The 19,422-nt window shown below is 36.9% G+C and overlaps 1 protein-coding gene across 1 annotated transcript; it reads left to right on the forward strand.

Annotated features, from left to right (window-relative positions):
* The first annotated feature begins 14,839 nt into the window (after positions 1 to 14,839).
* Positions 14,840 to 15,833, forward strand: LOC122016018 (expansin-A4-like). The gene has a single exon (XM_042573146.1). It carries the CDS (start codon positions 14,876 to 14,878, stop codon positions 15,650 to 15,652), a length of 777 nt encoding a protein of 258 aa, XP_042429080.1. The 5' UTR covers positions 14,840 to 14,875; the 3' UTR covers positions 15,653 to 15,833.
* Positions 15,834 to 19,422: the final 3,589 nt, after the last annotated feature.

Here is a 19,422-nt window from a genome sequence, read left to right on the forward strand (position 1 = left end):
GTGGAGGTGAGTGTGCCTTTGTTGACTATGATCAAGAAAATTCTAAAATATACCAAGTTTCTCAAGGATCTATGTGTGCACAAAAATAAATTGAAGGGGAGTGAATTGATTAGCATGGGAAAGAATATTTCAACACTTATTCAATCAGTTTCTCAAAAATATGAAGATCCTGGAGTTTTTATCGTCCCTTGTGTAATTGGAAGTTGCGTTTTTGAAGATGCTGTGTTGGATTTGGGAGTATCTATTAATGCAATGCCAAAATCAGTCTTTCAGATACTTGGAATTGGTCCTCTACAGCCTACAGCAGTTGGTATTCAGTTAGCTAACCGTAGCCAAGCTCATCTAGCTAGAATGATTGAAGATGTGTTGGTGAAGGTGAGAGAGTTTATTCTTCCTGTAGATATTTATATCATGGATATGGTGGGGGATTTACTAGCAAATAAGTCTCCACTCATTCTTAGTAGACCATTCTTGAAGACTGCAAGAACAAAGATCGATGTACATGCAGGGACACTATCGATGGAGATAGTAGATACAGTGGTTCAATTTAGTCTTTTTGATGCTATGAAGCACCCATCGGTGGATCACTATATTTTTAGTACTGATATACCAGATGAGCTGATTAGCATGAATTTATTTTTAAAGTTTGTTTCATAGTTGGATATTTCTAATATTGATGAGTTTGGATATGATTCTGAGGATTCTAATGATGTTGATGGTGATTTTAGAGTAGATAAGTTGAGACCTATGTGTGGTCCATTTTCATTTAAGGGAGAATATGTCAGTGAAGGGGATTGTATAGTGGAAGCAATACCCTAAGAATCACATATGTTGATTGAAGTATCACCTGAGTCAAGAAAAGGTGAATATGTAAGTGTAAAGAATTGCACAATGGGAGCAATACCCCAAGAATCACTACTCTCAGTTATTGAGTCACAACAGCCATAATTGAAACCCTTACCTAAGCACCTCAAGTATGCATATTTGGGAGAGGGTCAGTAACTACTTGTTATTATAGCCCAGAATTTGAAGTCAGATCGAGAGGAGAGATTATTGGAAATTCTAAGGCAACATAGAAAGACTATCAGGTGGACACTTGCTGATATACAATGCATTAGCCCTTCTATTTATATGAATAAGATTTATTTGGAGGAGGATGTGAAGCCAGTGAGATAACCACAGAGATGACTCAACCCATTGATTCTTGATGTAGTAAAGAAAGAGGTGACTAGACTTTTACAGGCTGGTATCATCTATCCTATTTCAGATAGTAAGTGGGTGAGTCCAGTTCAAGTGGTCCCAAAGAAATTTGGCATCATAGTGGTGGCAAATGAAGAGAATGAGCTGACTTCCACTAGAGTGCATAATTCATGGAGAGTTTGTGTCGATTATAGGAAGCTTAATCAGGCTAGAAGGAAAGACCACTATCCCTTGTCGTTTATTGATCAGATGTTAGAAAGGCTAGCAGACAAGTCACATTATTGCTTCCTCAATGGTTGCACAGGGTATTTTTAGATATGCATCGCCCCTAAGGATTAGGAGAAGACTACTTTCACTTGCCCCTTCAGGACTTTCGCTTATCATTGTATGCCATTCGGATTATGTAATTCTTTGGGGACCTTTCGGTGATGCATGGTGAGTATTTTTGGTGATTTATTAGAGCATTGCATGGAGGTATTCATGGATGATTTTTTAATTTATGGATCATCTTTTGATGCATGTTTGGATAATTTATTGTGAGTTTTGTGTAGATGTATTGAGATTGATCTGGTTTTGAATTTCAAGAAACGTCATTTTATGGTTGAGCATGACATTATTTTGGGTCATATCATCTCTAGGAAGGGTATTAAAGTAGATCCTGCTAAAATTTGTATTATATCTTCTCTATCTTACCCCGCATGCGTGTAGGAGGTTCGAGCTTTCCTTAGTCATGCAAGTTTCTACATGAGCCTTATTAGAGATTTCACTAAAATCGCCCTTCCACTAACCCATTTACTATAGAAGGATGTGATATTTCATTTTGATCAGAGGTGAAAGGATGCTTTTGATCGACTGAAGGAAGCTCTAGTATTAACACCTATCATCAGGCCTTCAGATTTGACTCTCTCATTTGAGTTAATGTGTGATGCCTCATATTATGCGATGGGAGCTATCTTGGCCCAGAGAGTTGATGGAGCACCACATGTTATCTGCTACGCTTCAAAGACTTTGGATGCTACACAAGCAAACTACACTACAATAGAAAAATAACTTTTATCTATAGTATTTGCCTTGGATAAATTTAGATCATATTTATTGTGTTCTCATGTGATTATTTTTTATGATAATGTAGCATTGAAGTTCCTCTTGAAGAAATTGGATGCTAATCCTAGGTTGATAAGATAGATGCTTTTGCTTCAAGAATTCAACGTGGAGATGTGTGATAGGAGCGGGAAGGAAAACTTAGTGGCAGATCACTTGAGCAGGACTAAGGGGGATGTGGACCACACAACTATTGTTGATGCATTTCCAGATGAGCAGCTTCTACTCATGCATGGTGAGTCACCATGGTATGCAGATCTAGTTAATTTTCTAGTAGCACATGTCTTTCCTACATAATTTACAAAAGCTCAAAAGAACAAATTAAAAAATGATGCAAAGTCTTATGTGTGGGATAACCCTTATTTGTAGAAATTTTATAGTGATCAGATCATTAGGAGAAGCATTCCTGATTATGAGTTTCATTCTTACTCACTTTTTGTCATTCTTTAGAGTATAGTGGTCATTTCAGACCTCAAAGGACTACTAGGAAGGTATTAGAGTGTGGTTTATATTGGCCCACCTTATTTCGTGATACATACATTTTTTTTATAAATCATGTGATAGGTGTTAGCGAATTGGGAACATAGGACCTAGGAATGAAATGCCTCAATAGTTTATATTGTTCTGTGGGATTTTTTATGTATGGGGTATCAATTTTATGGCTCTATTTCCTGTCTCTTTCATATTTCTATACATTTTAGTGATAGTTGCTTATGTTTCCAAATGAGTGGAGGTCATTCCCACCAGGACTGATAACTCTTCAGTTGTTGTTAGTTTTGTCAGGTCACACATATTCTGTAGGTTTGGATTACCCAGGATGATCATTAATGATCAAGGGTCTCACTTTTGTAATAGGTGCATGAAAGCTTTGTTAAAAAAGTACGAGGTGGCGCATAAGATTTCTACTCCCTATCACCCTCAGACGAATGGGTAAGCTGATGTGTCAAATAGAGAGGTCAAATCTATTCTGGAAAAGACAGTGAGACCTGATAGGAAAGATTGGAGTAGAAGGCTTGAAGATGTGTTATGGGTTTACCACACTACTTATAAGACCCCTATAGGAATGTCTCCATACAAGATTGTGTATGGAAAAGCTTGTTATCTACCAATGGAGTTGAGCATAGAGCTTATTGGGCAGTAAAAGCATGCAACTTTGATGCTAGCATAGTTGGGGAGGAAAGGAGATTGCAACTTCAAGAACTTGAGGAAATTATGTTGGAGGCATATGAGAACTCACAGATCTACAAAGAAAAGACCAAGAGCTTCCATGACAAGCACATTGTGGTAAAAGAATTCCAAATTGGTGACAAAGTACTTTTATATAGGTCTCATCTTAAACTGATAAAGAGTAAGTTAAGATCAAGATGGGAGGACCCTTTTGTGTTACTAACATTTTTTTTCTTATGGAGTGATTGAGATACAGAAGGTGTCTACTGGTCGAATTTCCAATGTGAATGGACACTGGCTAAGGAAGTTTCATGAAGGAGTTAATGGACTAGTGGTGGAAGAAGTGGACAGTAATGATGCTCTCTACCCACCTTGAAGGAGAGTTTTTTCCATTTCACACTTACTTTTCATTTGTTGATATCCATACCTTTACTTTGTTGCATGAATAATTCCTTTGTTTACATTTGCAATCTTTTTGCTTTGACATATAATGAATTTAGTTTTTGAAAAGTAAATTCTTCATTATAAATACCATTCTTTTATGCTTGATCAGTTTAGTTTTGCAAATAAATTTTTGATTTTTAGAATAAAATGTAACCCTTGGTATTTCTCTATATCATTTTAGAGAATTTTGGAAGTTGGTTAAATTTGATTGTTAAGTTTAAAATTTGTTGTCATGAATGGAATCTTGGATTGCATGAGGTTACTATTTAGTGATGGATTCTAGATTGATGAATTGAAATGATAATTTCCATACCTAGTGAGGATTAAGCCTTATTTGTGTGTTGCACTTGTGTGATTGTCACTCTAAAACTTGCCTTGATTCTTTCAAATCCACAATTCCATGGATTGAAGCATACTTATGAAGGTGAATCAATTTGTTTTTTTCTAATCTTCCACGCATATTTCTTGCTATAATTCTCGTAAATCATCATATCATTCTAGTTTGCTCTTTCATAACTCTTTTTGGATATGGTTACCTTGATTGTTATATGATAAATGTTTTGGCCGGGACAGACAAAGGTTAAAGTGTGGGGGAGATGCTTAGTGTTTTTAAGGAATTGGATGCATCTTCTACTGGTTGGAAATTCATTTTCAAATTTTTGGTGAATAATTTGAGTGTTGAATTTGAAGTAATAAGGGTCCTTGTTGAGAAAACCCTTTCACGATCCAAGCTTAGACTAGTTGCAAACCAATATGAAGAAGAGTACCAAAATAGAAACGTTATGAGTAGAAGAAGAGTTGTTTGAAAATTCTATTTTTCTTTGTGTTTTTAGAATAATTTGAAGGTCATAAGTGTTATACAATTCGGATTTGATTTTTGGAAGAGCCCATGGAAAAATTTTGAATTTCAAGTTAGCAGGAAATAATTTTACTATTTTAGTGCGGAATTGTGCTCTATCTTTTGTAAGAAAATTCTTAATTAAATAGATCTACACTCTGATTGCTTGAATTGAAATAAAGAAGTTTCAAGTATAGATTTAAGAAATCGGCCTAATTCTAGAAATTTAATGCTCATTGTGGAGTGATGCAATTCTTGTGCCAGATTCTTGATGCTGATTCTGAATAACAGTTATTTGAATTCAGCCACCTATTAATTCAGTGTTAAATGACACTTCCTCATGAGCCTAAAATCTACAAGATTTAAGCTTAAGGTTCCTTGAATTACAGATTTTGAAACTTAAGTCTTAAGTTGCAAAATTAGAGGGAAATAGTTTCAAATTCTAGAAATCCTAAAACTGAAATTTAAATCCATACTGTGTCAACTACCAAAATTGATCTTTCTAATCTAAAACTAATGGAATTCAAGCTTGTATTGATTAAATGCTAAATGAAATGATCTATAGGGATTAAATGTCAAAGCTTGATTAGAGACTTCATTAAGTTTGGCCAGCAAAACATTTGAACCATTTGAAGTTGGAAAGATAGTGTAGAGGTTTTGAAATTCTTTGTATGAAGTGTGTACCAAACTATTTGAAGAAGCACTAAAATCATTGAGAAACTCAAGTGAAGCTCTTGTATTTTCAGTAACAAATGGTATTCTTTTTTTTTCATTTCTTCTACAAACTGAATGGACAAATTTTTCAAGTTCTGAAACTTTGAAAATGCTAGAAACAGAGAGCTGTAATTGCTAAAAATCTGTTACTGAAAAGATGTTGATGGAAATTTAAGTTGTTGTTGTCTAAATCAAAATGAGACCATTTTCCAGCTAACCAAGGAATGAGTTCTAATTGAAAAAGAGGGGAAAAAATGTAAAATTGGCTAGAAGGCATGCATAAATACAAAATTACAGTTGTGATAGAAATGAAATGGAAGTTGAAGTTACTCTCTGTGCAAAAATGGTATCAGTGTGTTGTAAGGATTCTTCTTATTAGAAAGGAATTGAAGGCAAGCTAATTTTAGTTTATGTGAATTGAGAGATCTATTGAGATTTAACCACTCAAGTGCAAGAATTCAAAAATGGGAATGTTGTTTTTATTGGAGAATAAATCTGTTGGTTTCTTAACTATACTAAACATTGGTAGTCATCTTTGAGCTTATCAGGAAACAAGTGCTAAAGGCAAATGAAGAAACAAATTTTAAAAGCAGAAAAGTCAGTAAGATGGAAAATAGAATTCAGTTTTAGAGTTGAAGTAAGTGTGTACTAATCTTTTATCATCAACTCTCAAAGTAGTGAGAAAAAATAGTGAACCTCTTACATTTACAGTGACAAATGGTGTCTCAATTCTTTCTATGCCTTTCTAAATTGCTTTGAACAAAATTTTAAAAGTATCAAATGGTTTAAATGGAAAATTGTGAGTTATTTGAATAGGGTGAATGTAGCTGCTAGAGATCTATTATGGGGAGCGGAATTCGAAATTAAATTGGTGAGCACCATTTCTCTTATGAAGTACTTTAAGATAAAACATTATTTTTGGAGGAATGAAGACAATCACAGCCAATTGATACCCAATTAGTGATGAAGAAAGAAATATGGAAGTCGGCCAATTGAAATAGTTGGTGTGAATCTGTTTGGCAGTGAATTCGTGTGGGTTCTAATTGTAAAACAAAATTATCTTCCAGCTAACCAAAGAGAAGAATTACATGTAGATGAAGAATAGTTATTGAAATTCTAGATTGAAAGCTGAAATATGAAGGAAATTGAAATATACAGAAGATGTTAGAAGCCGAAAACTACTCAAATTTCACAATTCTGTAACAATATGCAAGACTATTTTCTTGATTGGAAATCAATTGTATTCAAGATAGAATTGATTGAGTGTTAAATGAGATGTTACTATAGAACTTAAATGTAAAGCTTGATCATCAAGAAATCAGGGAGATCAAGATTTGGAGTTATATTCAGAAATTACAGATTCACAGAATATGTTTTCTATAAGCTATTACAAAATTCAGAAATGACGATTTTGATTCAATTGTGTCAATTTGAGAAGGATTAGTTGAAAACTAGAAGGGAATACATGTTTATGAGTCACTAATCAAAAGAAACAACTGGAAAAGAATTTGGAAGAAAAGAATTATGATTGAATGAGTGAAGAAATGCAACACTGCGCAATCTATCACTATGTAGAATTCTATGGCAACTTTTAGAGTGATTCTGATCAAAAGTGAAGTGAGTGAAGCTTCATTCAATGAAGTGTTAAATGAAACTTTAACTTGGGCCCAATTCTTCAAGATGCAACTTAAACACTTCACCATTCAAAGTTTCAAAACCTTAAGTGAAAAATCATCTACCCTCTTTGAGTTTATAGAGGTTTATCAAATTGGTATGAACTGAAAAGAAGCTAAAATTTGGAAATAGTTGATGAGCATTGGTAAGTAAATCTAGAATGAAGAGAAAAGAGGGAAGTATAGTCGGAATTCATCTATATAGCATTCTTTTGTATTCATTCCTTCCACTATCATTTGAGTCAATTCTTTTCTTTTCTTTCCTAATACTTATACCTTGATTTCATTTTATGCATGCTTTCTTCATAATTATGTATTCTAATGCATAGGATAGAGGTGAAGAGTAGAAAATAAGCAAGCATAAGTAGTGCATGAAATATAAGTAGCTTGAGTGTGCTCCACATTACATTTGAGATTAGGTTGAGAGCCACATAAACTTACTTGGTAAGATTTAGTTGGTGAAATCATTCTCAGTTTATCCATTATGGATTGAAATCATTAAGTTGTTAACCAAAGCAAGAATTGAAACCATAAATGTTTGAATTATTGGAACTTGATGATCTTAGATAACTTCCTTTCACTATCTTCTAAACATGATTGAGAATTATTAAGGGGTATCATCTTTAGTTAATTCTTTAGTTTTGTTTACTTACACGGGGCATACAAGAATAAGTGTGGGGGATTTGATAATTCATTTATTTGGCATATCTTTTTTAGTTAATAATGGGCGATTTTGAGTTATTTCATTTGCTAATTGACACTTTTAAGATTGTTTACAAATTGAGAATCATTTTGAGCTTAAGTATATTTTTCTCTTAATTCATGATATATTCTTCTCAATTTGAATTTGGTCTTATAGGACATTTTAATTGATACATGACTCAAGTAAAGTCAAGCCAACTCAAGAGGAAGCAAACTAATTCAAGGGGAGGCTTGGTTCATTCAACCAAGTGAAGAAGCCCAAACCCTACTTGGGTTCAATTCGATTCCAATCCATCTCAAGGAATAAACCCACTTGAACCCAACCCAAGTCCACTGTGTTGGACCGAACCAACCTAGGTATTTAACCTAGGTTTTGGGATGGTGAACAGTGGCTTGTGCAATTATTCACCATGTCATCTTCTTTGAACGATCACACAACCCAATCCCCTCTTCCAGATCTGCATCTCAGCATGTCTTGATCGGCGTCGAGGTTTTCAGCCACTGGTGACCAGCTTCCAATCAACAAGAACGACCGGTTAGAGGTTTCCTGACGGTAATTCCATTTCTGCGATTCTCTGTTTCTGCCTTTAATATGGAGGTGTTCCTCTAATTTAGTGGTTCATCTTCACATCGGAAACAGGGGCGGCGTTCCTCCACTGTAACTGAGCATCCTCCGACAACAATCCATTCTCCACGGTCCTCATCAAGGTTCAGCAATTCTCGTTAGCAGAATTCCAATTTTTCATTCATTAACAGTCCCGATTGATCTTCTCACACTTGGGAGGTTTCTTGGGTATTCTTAGCTCTTCAAGATCGAGCTTGTAGCTGAAGTTCTCTTCTTCCAACACTACATGAAGTAGTCATTGTGGTTCCTTGTGTGATGGCTAGAGGAGGAAGTGTTGGAGTGTGATTAGGGATTCAGGATGTTTTTGTTCCTTTAGTTTCTGAATTTGTATTGATGTAATTCTATTCTTTAGCTTTCATTCTTGCAATTAAAGCTTTGTTTTTAGTTTCTGCGCACTTCATTACTCCAACTTCAATTCTATTTTTGTTCCTTTAGTTTCTGAATTATAGTTATTGCAATTAAATTCTGCAATCTCAGTTCATGTACTTAGTTCTTAGATCTTGTTTTGGATAACTTAGTTTCTTCAATTGAGAGTTCAAGTAATTTAGAAAATTATTGTAAGTTTCATTAGTGATTTTTGTAATCCAGCATTATTTAGTTGGGTATGGTTTTGTCAAGTCATAGTGTGTTTCTTAAGCTCTCATTAGCTTTAATTCTGTTAAGAAGTATTTACATTGAGGTCATTGTTAAGTGGATTAGTGAATTGTTTAAGTAGGTTTCTAAATTGTAGTTGGTTATTTAGTTTCAATAAAGTCTCGAGTAGTTGTTAATTTTTCAAGTAATTGTTAATCTTGCTTAAGCTTAGATTTTGGCATTGTTGAGTGGATTAGTTTTCTTTTAGCTAGGATTTAATTATTGTTTTAGATCAGATTTATTCACTTGTCATTCCCTTCATTAGGTTGCATTTCATTATGTAATTTAGGATTTAAATTCAAAAACTCAACAACCCCCATTTGTAAGGAGAAAACTCCAAAAAGAGTTTCAAGTCTAAAGCAAACATCTAATTGTTAGTTCCTTGAGAGATTCAACCCTAGGCTCTTTATTACAATATTATTATGTAGCTAAGGGGTTCATTGAATATAAATTATTAATTTGAAGTCCACTCGTGACACTCAATTTGGACTTATCAATCCCATAGCTTCTTCCATAGCAGACAAGTAAACCCACAATTGCTCTCTAACTTCTGGCTTGGAAAGGGACGGTAGCGCCCCCAAGTATTCTTTGAGCTCTACAAAGGCCTTGTCACAATCTTTGCCCCACTAGAATCTGGTAGCTCAGTGAAGTATTTTAAAGAAAGGGAGCGCCCTATCGAGCGATCGAGAGATGAACTTAGAGAACGCAGTGATTTGGCCTACAAGTCACTTGGCTTCTTTGAGATTTTATGGGGCATTCATATTTCTGAGTACTTGAATTTTTTCTGGGTTAGCTTTGATCCCCTGCTCAATGATCATATACCCTAGGAATCGATCTCCTTTCGCTCCAAACAAGCACTTCTTTGGGTTTAACTTGAGATGATATTTTCGCAGGGTGCTATAAGTTCCTTCTATGTCCAGAATTAGATCTGCTACTTGGGCAGATTTAATCAAGATATCATCTACATATACCTCAATATTCCTTCTGGTTGATGCCAGAAGATTTTATCCATAAGTCTTTAATAGGTTACTCCTATATTCTTTATTCTGAATGACATAATATTATAGTAGAAAGTACCGTCAGAGGTAATGAAACTAGCCTTCTCTTGATCTTCTCGAGTAGCAGGGGGGATTTACTAGTATCCTTAATAAGTATCCAACATACAGATCAACTCACTTCTAGCGGTGGAATCAACCATTTCGTCAATGCACCGGAGTATATAGCAATCTTTGGGGTAGGCCTTGTTAAGATCCCGAAAATCAATGCAGACTCGCTATTTATCATTAGGTTTGCCCACTAGTACTACGTTGATGAGTTAGGCTAGAAACTATACTTCTCGAATGCATCCTACTTCCAACAACTTGTTGACTTTCATTAGGATGATCTTATTCTAGTCTGCCCCGAAGTTCCTTTTTCTCTGCTTGACCAGTCAGACATCTGGAGAAATATGGAGCTTGTGTTCCATTATAGATAGAGCAATACCAATAAGTTTTTGTGGTGACCAAGCGAAAACATCCCTGTTACGGGATAGGCATGCCACCGATTCTTCCTATATTTCCTGGGATAGATCGACTACAATCCACGTAACTCCTTCCAGGGAATCAAGGTGGATTTACACTTCTTCTCGACCCTCAGTCCGCTGGGATATGGCTTCTTGTTTTATGGCATGTACCCCAATTACTTGACTTTTTTGGGCTTTGCATGCTTCCATTTTAACCAGTTCCACATAATGTTTGAGATCGGTGGTCGACTAGAAGAGGGGTTAAATAGACGGTGCCCTCAAGTCAACTTTCTTTCTACAAGATGATTATTGCGTAGAGGAAATACAAATACTAAGACAATGAAAGGAAATAAAATACAACGCTAACACAATTCCTTTTACATGGTTCATAGATTGCTTGCTCCTACTCTACGGCTTGTTCTTGAAGTGGACGAACCCTTAATCCTTTGGTGGATTAATCCTCGGCAATCCCAGGCTAGAGGTTACTCCTTATTGGTGGAGTACAACATCTCACGAAGCTCTCTTCCTCTTGTAATATTGAACTTAGTTTTAGGATAAAGAGAAATACTTGGAAGCTTTGAGCAAAGGCTTAGGAGTTATTCAATGAGCATCAGTAACCTCCTTCTTACCCCAAAGCTCCCCTTAAATAAGAGGAGAGAGTTGAACATAAGGTCAACTCATTTCGGCACCAGTCGACTGGTCCGTACACTAGTCGACTATGTAGCCGTTGGGCATAGCCAACGGCTCTCCACAGAATCCAGGATTCTACTAACGGTGGCCAACGACCTTGCACTAGTCGACTGGTATTAACACCAGTCGACTGGTCATTGTTGGCTAAGTGAACAGAGAGCTTCTGTTCATTGGACCAGCCGACTGGTCCTGGTTACACACTCACACTCATCCTTTCCGGAGTCGCCCTTTGAAGCCCTTCTTCCTCGGCCTTCATCCCTTAGATGCACACGAGCCCACAGCTCCTCTCGATACATCCTTCATATTGTCTTGAAGTCCACTTCCCTCAGCTCCACTTCATTGCTCCTTATCCGACGGTCCTTCAGATGCCTTCCACATCATCTTTCATCGTCTCAAGGATCCAAGCCCAAGGATGAGCTTCCCAAGCTTAACTATACCAAGCTCCTCATGTGTATTTCACCAAGTCCTACATGACTCAATTACACATATCAAACCAATATGAAAGTCTAACTTAAACTCTTTGATACACACATCAAAATCATGATCGTATCGATCAATCTTAGGTCGATTACACCAACACATAACACTTCTGCACTACTCGTTGGTCTCACTTTACCTCTCCTATTTGACCTTCTACAGTAAACTTTATCTTCTAGTAGAAGGTGGGCATTGCCGCTCATTATTCATATAGGGCCCGCCTTCCTAGGATGATGTTGTAAGCAGATGGGGCATCCACTACTATGAAGGTGCTCCTTTGAGTCCTCATCAGGGGTTCGACACCTAAGGAGATGGCCACTTTTACCTGACTGAGCGGCTACACTTTGTTGCTTATAAATCCATACAGAGTAATAGTCATAGGCTGAGACTCACCTTAATCTATTTTCATCTTATCGAAGACTGCTTTGAAAAAGACTTTGACAAAACTTCCCGTGTCCATAAAAACTCTAGCCACCTCGGAGTTGGCAATAATGGCCTTAATGATTAAGACATCATCATGGAGAAACTCTATCCCTTTAAGATTTTATGGCCCAAATCTGATCTAGAGGCCTTCTGCTTTCTCTTGGTTAGAATCGATTACATGAATTTCGAGTCTGTGACCATGGGTTTTTAGTACTCGGTTGGAATTTTCTTCAATGGGTCCATCGAAAATCATGTTTACCCTTCTTACTGTAATATTACTCTAATTTTCTTTCTACCTAGTCCAAGGAGATTCCTCATCATCATGAGGGGCATAGAGGTTGCCCAAAAACAGTCACATATTGGCAGGCCGACCGGCTAAGTACAGAATGTGGGTATCCCATGGCAAAGCTCAGCAAAAGAGGTTTGCGACACTTCCATGTGTTGTATTATCCTTCCTTCCTGAGCCATAGGGGGCGGGTTCAACTGAGGTTCCTTATGTCATAAGGGAGGAGGAGGGGCTTTTCACTTAGCCTGGACGGAGGGGGTTGGAGTAGGCACTTCTTTCTTCCCAGCAGCTTGAGCTTCTTCTATATTAATGTATTTGATAGTTTGTCCAACAAACTATCAAAGTCGTTGGGGGGATTCCTTACCAAGGAATGGAAAAAATCTCTTATCAATGAATCCCTGAGAAAAGATACTCACCAGTATTTCAAAAGTGACAGAGGAAAGATTCAAGGTCATCTGATTAAACCACTTTATGTATTATTTTATAGATTCTTTTGCTCCTTGCTTAAGGACGAAGAAGCTCAAGTTGGTTTTATGGTACCTTTGGCTGCTGGCAACTTGTTGCGAGAAGGCCCTCTTGAAATCTTTGAAGCACATAATGGAACTGTCAGGGAGCCGGTCAAACCACCTATGTGCCAAACTAGATAGGGTGGTTTAAAACGCTTGGCACTTGACTCCATTCGTGTACTGGTGTAGAAGAGTGACATTTTTGAATCGTTGGAGATGATCTTCAGGATTGGTGGAGCCTCCATATTATCCAGCCGGCAAAGGCTGGAAATACTTGGGCAACTTGTCTTCCAGAACCTCCTAACTGAAGGGCACGCTAGGCCGCTCTGGGGAATTGTTAGCGACAAGGGCCTTTCCTTGCTTAGGATCGCGGGGAGGCGAATCCACAACAGAAGAGGCTTGTGACTCTCAGATTTGGGCAAGTCCTCTATGAGCATTCAGAATAAGGCCTTGGGGAATTTCACCTCTGTCTTGGCTTGGATCTACTATTGGTGTCTTGCAACCCTTCAGACGATGTTGTTGGTGCCTTTGAGAGGGGTGGCTCAACCGTCTGTTTCTTTTGCGCCAACGCTTGTGATTTGGTTATGATCAGCAAATCTCAATCTTACCAACGTCGTCCATTTTCACGTTTCAGATTAGGTGGCGAGGTTCTCACAGACGATGCTAAATTTAATCCCATCTAAAAATTGTGAGCTATGGAGCGCCAGTGAGTTGGCATGGAAGTTGACTGAAAACAAGACTTCCATTGAAGAACTCTGGGAACCACCTACAAATACTAGTAAAGGGGGAGGAAAATCGTCAATAAGCAGGCCAGGGGAGTCCTTGACATAGCTACTCTGACGATCAAGTCAGAAATGAAAAGAGAAAAGAAATTGCGTAAGTGGAAGAAAATATGAGACTAGATGCACGCGTATCTATACCAGCAGCGAATGACCCATTTTTATAATGCCTCTCATAATCTCCATATTTAATGAGACATCATCTCGTTACCAGATAACCAATCCCATCGTCATGCTTTCATTGTATCTGGTAGTCACATCATGAGTATGAGAGGGTGTATTGTTTATCTATACATAAATACGATCTTCTGATTCTATGACAGACCCATATATTGTATTAATGTCAAAATGAATTCATGGGTTGGAAGGCCTATTAGGTTACTAGTTTAGAAGATGGGCCCAGTATGGGGAGCCCACTTTTTCATGAGGCCTAAATAGACTGTGATAGTATCCCAAGAGAGAGTGAAGCTTTATAGGTCACTAGTAAACTATAACGCTAGCCTCCTGAGAACCTACCTGATCGATGTCAACCGATCAAGAGAGAACGGGGAGCAAAGCCCCGTGAATGCTCGACAGAGCTGGAGAGTGGGGCCCTCTTGAGGGCATGTCTAATCGATGTTAGCCAATCGGGAGAGGATGAGGAGCAAAGTTTCGTGAGTGTCCGGCAAAGATAGGGAGTAAATTCCCTTGAGGGCTTGTCCGATCGGCAATAGCCGATCGGAAGAGATGGGGAGAGAACAAGGAGCAAAGCCTTGTGAGTGTCCAATAGATTCAGAGAGTCGGGCCTCTTGAGGGTCTATCCGATCGGCGATAGTCAATTGAGAGATGATGACCCTACTAGACCAGGTACTTAGCCTTTGACCTGTTTTGAACTTTGATTTGATTGCCACCTATTCCAGCTTATTAACCCCGGGCTCCACTGAAGGTCCTCTTCTATTCATCATATCACCGTTAATGGTGTAAGATCAGAATTAGTTGGGCTGTAACATTAATAATAATAATAATAATAATAATAATAATTCCGTTAATGGTCGTCCAATAATTAGTTTATTCACTTCCGTTGAAGTGTTATAAATGGAAGCAGAGAGCAAGCAGATCAGCGGAGGGAAAGAGAAGATGGCAATGGGAACGGCGATGAGTGCGGTTGCCGTGGGTGTAGTGATCTCGGTGGTGGCTCTCGTGGCCTCTACTGCGGTGGCGAGTGGCGGATGGCAAATCGCCGATGCTACGTTCTACGGCGACATGTCCGGTAGAGCCACCATGGGCGGCGACTGCGGCTATAGTGATCTGTTCGCGCAGGGGTACGGTCTGGCCAACACCGCCGTCTCCGGCGTGCTGTTCAATAACTACGAGACCTGCGGCGCGTGCTACGAGGTGCGGTGCTTCAACGACACGCGGCGGTGCCGGCCCGGGAGCAGCATCATGGTTACCGTCACCAGCCTCTGCCCGCCGGACCCGAAGCTGCCAGGCGGCGGGCTCTGCCAGCCACCCCGGAAGCACTTCGACATGTCGGAGGCGATGTACACGAGGATCGCGACGACCCCGTACGCAGGGAGCATCCCCATCCAGTTCCGGCGGGTGGCGTGCGTGAAAGACGGCGGGATCAAGTTCCAGATCAAGGGCAATCCGTGGTGGATCCTGGTGCTGGTGTACAACGTGGGCGGCTCCGGCGACGTGGCGTCAGTGGCGGTCAGGGGGTCCTCAGGCAGCGGCGCGTGGACGCCGATGGAGAGGGAGTGGGGACAAAACTGGCAGATCACCAAGACACCCGAGCTGATGGGGCAGGCACTGTCCTTCCAGGTGACCACGGGCGACGGCAGGGTGGTGCAGTCGGAGGACGTCGCGCCGGCGCACTGGCAGTTTGGCCAAATCTTCGAAGGCGGACAGTTTTAAACTAATCACGGCAGTCAATATGCTCCGTAAAATGACATCTGTTAGACAAAACATTGGACTTTGTCTGAGAGATAATCATAACGCTGGCAGTTATACAGTTAATTTAAATTCCTGTCTGATTTGTCTCCTATTAACTTTTAACAAACGGCAATTTATGAGCTGCTTACTCAGATTTTTATAATACCCCAAATATATACCCAACTTTTATGTTTATCAAAATATATAATTATTTTTTTATTATATCCCTCATTTATTAGTTGTCGTCCATAGTTCATCAGTATAAACTTTTTTCCATTATGCGTTAAATTTTGTAATCATATCTTAAAAATATCATTCTTAAAAACTCATAACTCTCTAGTTAAACTATGAAATCCATGTTGATTACACTTGAGATGATTGAATGAGTGTAATGAATTTGATTTAAAAGGTTTCTAAGATCCTAAAGTCATCAATAAATTTTGACCTAAGCTTGATTTTTAAAACTTTAAAATCACCTCAACTAAAATCATTATTGATCTCTTAAATGTATTTATACATTAGATCTTAATTTCACAACTTAGATTGAGAATCGTGAATTTTAGAATCTTCACATTCTCAATACAATTTGATATAAGCTTATTAAATAACTTAATTAGATTTATCATACTTGTTCACCAATACTATCAAAGGTTTCCGAACTTTCTTGATTCAGATTATGTTAAAAGTTTAAAATTTTAGAGATTGTAGAACTAATTTGGGTCAATACTTGCTATACACTACACCTCCAAATACTTCAAATTAAAATAGACTCAATTTGGTCTTGGTCAATTCTTATATCAGGCTTATAGTATTCATTGATCAGAACCAAAATTTGATATCATATTTACCTTTCTTTCATTCAAATTTACCGAATGAATACAAGTTTGTAAAAATTTAAATAACTTACGCCCATCAGTGAATTTCAGTTAAAACTCATTGTTTAACTTAGAGAGCTCAGATTACACACATTTCAGATCCTGTAGATTTCTGAGATTATAAGGAGTTCAAAAGTCTCCTCCTTTACTTATTTCAAACTCCTCATACTAGGCTCAACATGGTCCTAATTTACTTTCAGATCAAGACCAACATGGTCCTGGTCTCTTCGAGATCAGACCCAAGCATTTTAGCTAAGGATCTTTTTCTCCTTGACACTACTAGGGAAGTTCAAAAACAGAAAAAAGAAGGTACATTTGGACTCCTTGGTACTTTAGAAATTCACAAGACTTAGAATATGTACAATCAAAGCTCTTTAGGTTGCTCAGTGCATTTTAACTGAAATCCACTAATGTCCTATACTATTTATATTTTTGCGAATTTGCAACCACTTGAAAGAGTAGAGAAGGTAGATAGAAGGTATATTTGATGTTAAATCTTAGTTCTGATTTTAGTAGTTAAATTAAAAAAAATTGAGTTGTATAAATCAATAGGTGACGGGAAGGAAAAAAGAGATTTACTTTTCATGAGTGAAAAGAGAGGGACGGATAGAGATATTGAAATTGTATGCATTTAAATCACAGAAATAATTATTTTATCTATTATTTTGAATGTAGCTCAGGTATATTGAAAATCGACATGTGAAAAGTTAATATTGACGTGAGGGGTAGAATGGGAAGATCATCTAAATTAATATACTCTTTGCTCATTCTTATAGTTAGAGTTATCAATTTGGATTGGGTCTATCAGATTGGCTTGGCTGCCACGTCAAATAATTTAAATAAATTGGGTTAGAATTTTATCAATCCAAGTTTATAGTAGGTCGACCCACCTAGGCCACTGACTCGCATGGGTCAATCTACAACGGACTTGGGTAATTGACACTCGAGTTGAGAAATAAAGATACATTTGATTGATGAATTTTTTCGAAATAAAATCGTGAAATCTTTTTTATTTTATTTTTTAATTTTCAATGGGTTCAAATATTAGCCCATTTAATTCACATCTCATCTTAATTAGATTGAATTTGATCGAAAATTTTCTAATCTATCGTAATAATAGATCAGTCATTCTACTCCGTCAAATAAATGGTTGATTCTAAAATTTCCTAAATATGCGTGTCTTTGATAAATTTCAGAATAATTATTGAGAAGCTCGACGACAACGTCAAAAAACAGAGGGAAGCACATGCAGCAGCATTGCATGTTCCATTATTGTGGTTGTTGTATCATGCTCCATTATTGTGGTTGTTGTATCATCAGAAGTCAACAACAACGGCAACATCATCAAAACGGTTGGAAGAAGACAGAGAATTAATAAGAGGTAGCTAGCGAAGCAGAGCGCATGTGACATGTGCTTTCAGCCTCTGCCCTACCAATCAGTATAATGTCATGTCAGTTGAGGACGGTGGCTAGCTATTTATTATCCTTATCCCTGTAAAAGAAACCTGCATCATCTCTTCCATTTGTTTTGATCCATGTGTAAGAAAGAGTATTGTAATCCTTAACAAACAATAAAGCTACTGGCGCTAGCCATGTGATGTTTGTAGGACAAAAATCTTGACGTTTTTTATTCAGAACAAAATCACTAATCGGCGCAGGCCTTCTCAAGATTCCTCGAGATCTTAGAAAAAAATAAATTAATTTTTTTTTAATATATTTAAATTTTTTTCCCAATTTTTTTTCATTTGAATTTAACATTGAAAATGATTGATTTAAAAAAAATTAATTCATTTTTTAAAAAATAAAATATTTTTTATATAAAATTTAGTTTTCTCGTTAATATTTAGATAATTTTTTTAACACGGTTAAATTATTTAATCTTTTTGAGATAAATAAAATTTTATTAATTTTACTTTTTATTTTTTATGAAACATTTTACTTTACATTGTATGGATAAAAAAATCTCTTATTCATGTTGTTATCGAGAAAGAAAAAGAAAGAATGAAAAATAAATATTATCAGCGAGGGAAGAGAAGAGCGTTCTATGAGAGTATCACCGACGAGAAAGCATAAATGTACAAAATTATTGATGAGAAAAGAAAAAAGATACCGGTGAGAGAATATAAACATACAAAATTAATGAAGAAAAAAAAAATAGGCACGAAGCATTGGTGAAAGAACAATTAGAGTTTTTTTTAGAGATATTGAGAAGAAAAGAGTTTATTAGTTTTATAAGATATATAATTAAATAGAATAAAATCTTGGCTAAGTGCAATTATGAGGAAATAAGATTAAATAAAATAAAATCTTGGTTAATTGTAATTATGAGGAAATAAGGACACATGTAATGTGTAAATAAGAATAATGAATTAATTAATAAGATGCTATTAATGGGTTATCATGATATTTATTAATGTGTATGCTATCATTAATTAATATTAACGACTCAATTTATTTTTTTTAATGTCTTTACTTAATTATTTAATCAATGGGTCCCAATAATATTGGGGCCTAGACATAGGTCAATGCCTTGAGCCGGGCCTGAATCTACGTTCTAAGTTGTTTTTTTTAATTGGGTAAAAAATAAAAAGACTTTAGAATCACGATGTTCTAATTTGATATTTTGCTAGGGAGGGGTTATCGTTTGAATATATGTAAATAGTAAAGAGGGGTAAAGAAAAAATGTTTCATTATGGATGAGATTTTAATCTTGTATTGAGAGTTTTAAAATATATTAGTTAGTTTATATTAGTTTATATGTATATATGGTGTAAATAAATGTATGAATAGAGATTCTCTCTTATGTGTGGGTATAAGGGTACAAATCTAGGGCTCGGATTGTACTGAACCAAGTTGACTCGTTTATGAGCACGACCT

Source organism: Zingiber officinale, chromosome 8B (genome assembly GCF_018446385.1).
Source record: "Zingiber officinale cultivar Zhangliang chromosome 8B, Zo_v1.1, whole genome shotgun sequence".
In the NCBI taxonomy this organism is placed as follows: Eukaryota; Viridiplantae; Streptophyta; class Magnoliopsida; order Zingiberales; family Zingiberaceae; genus Zingiber; species Zingiber officinale.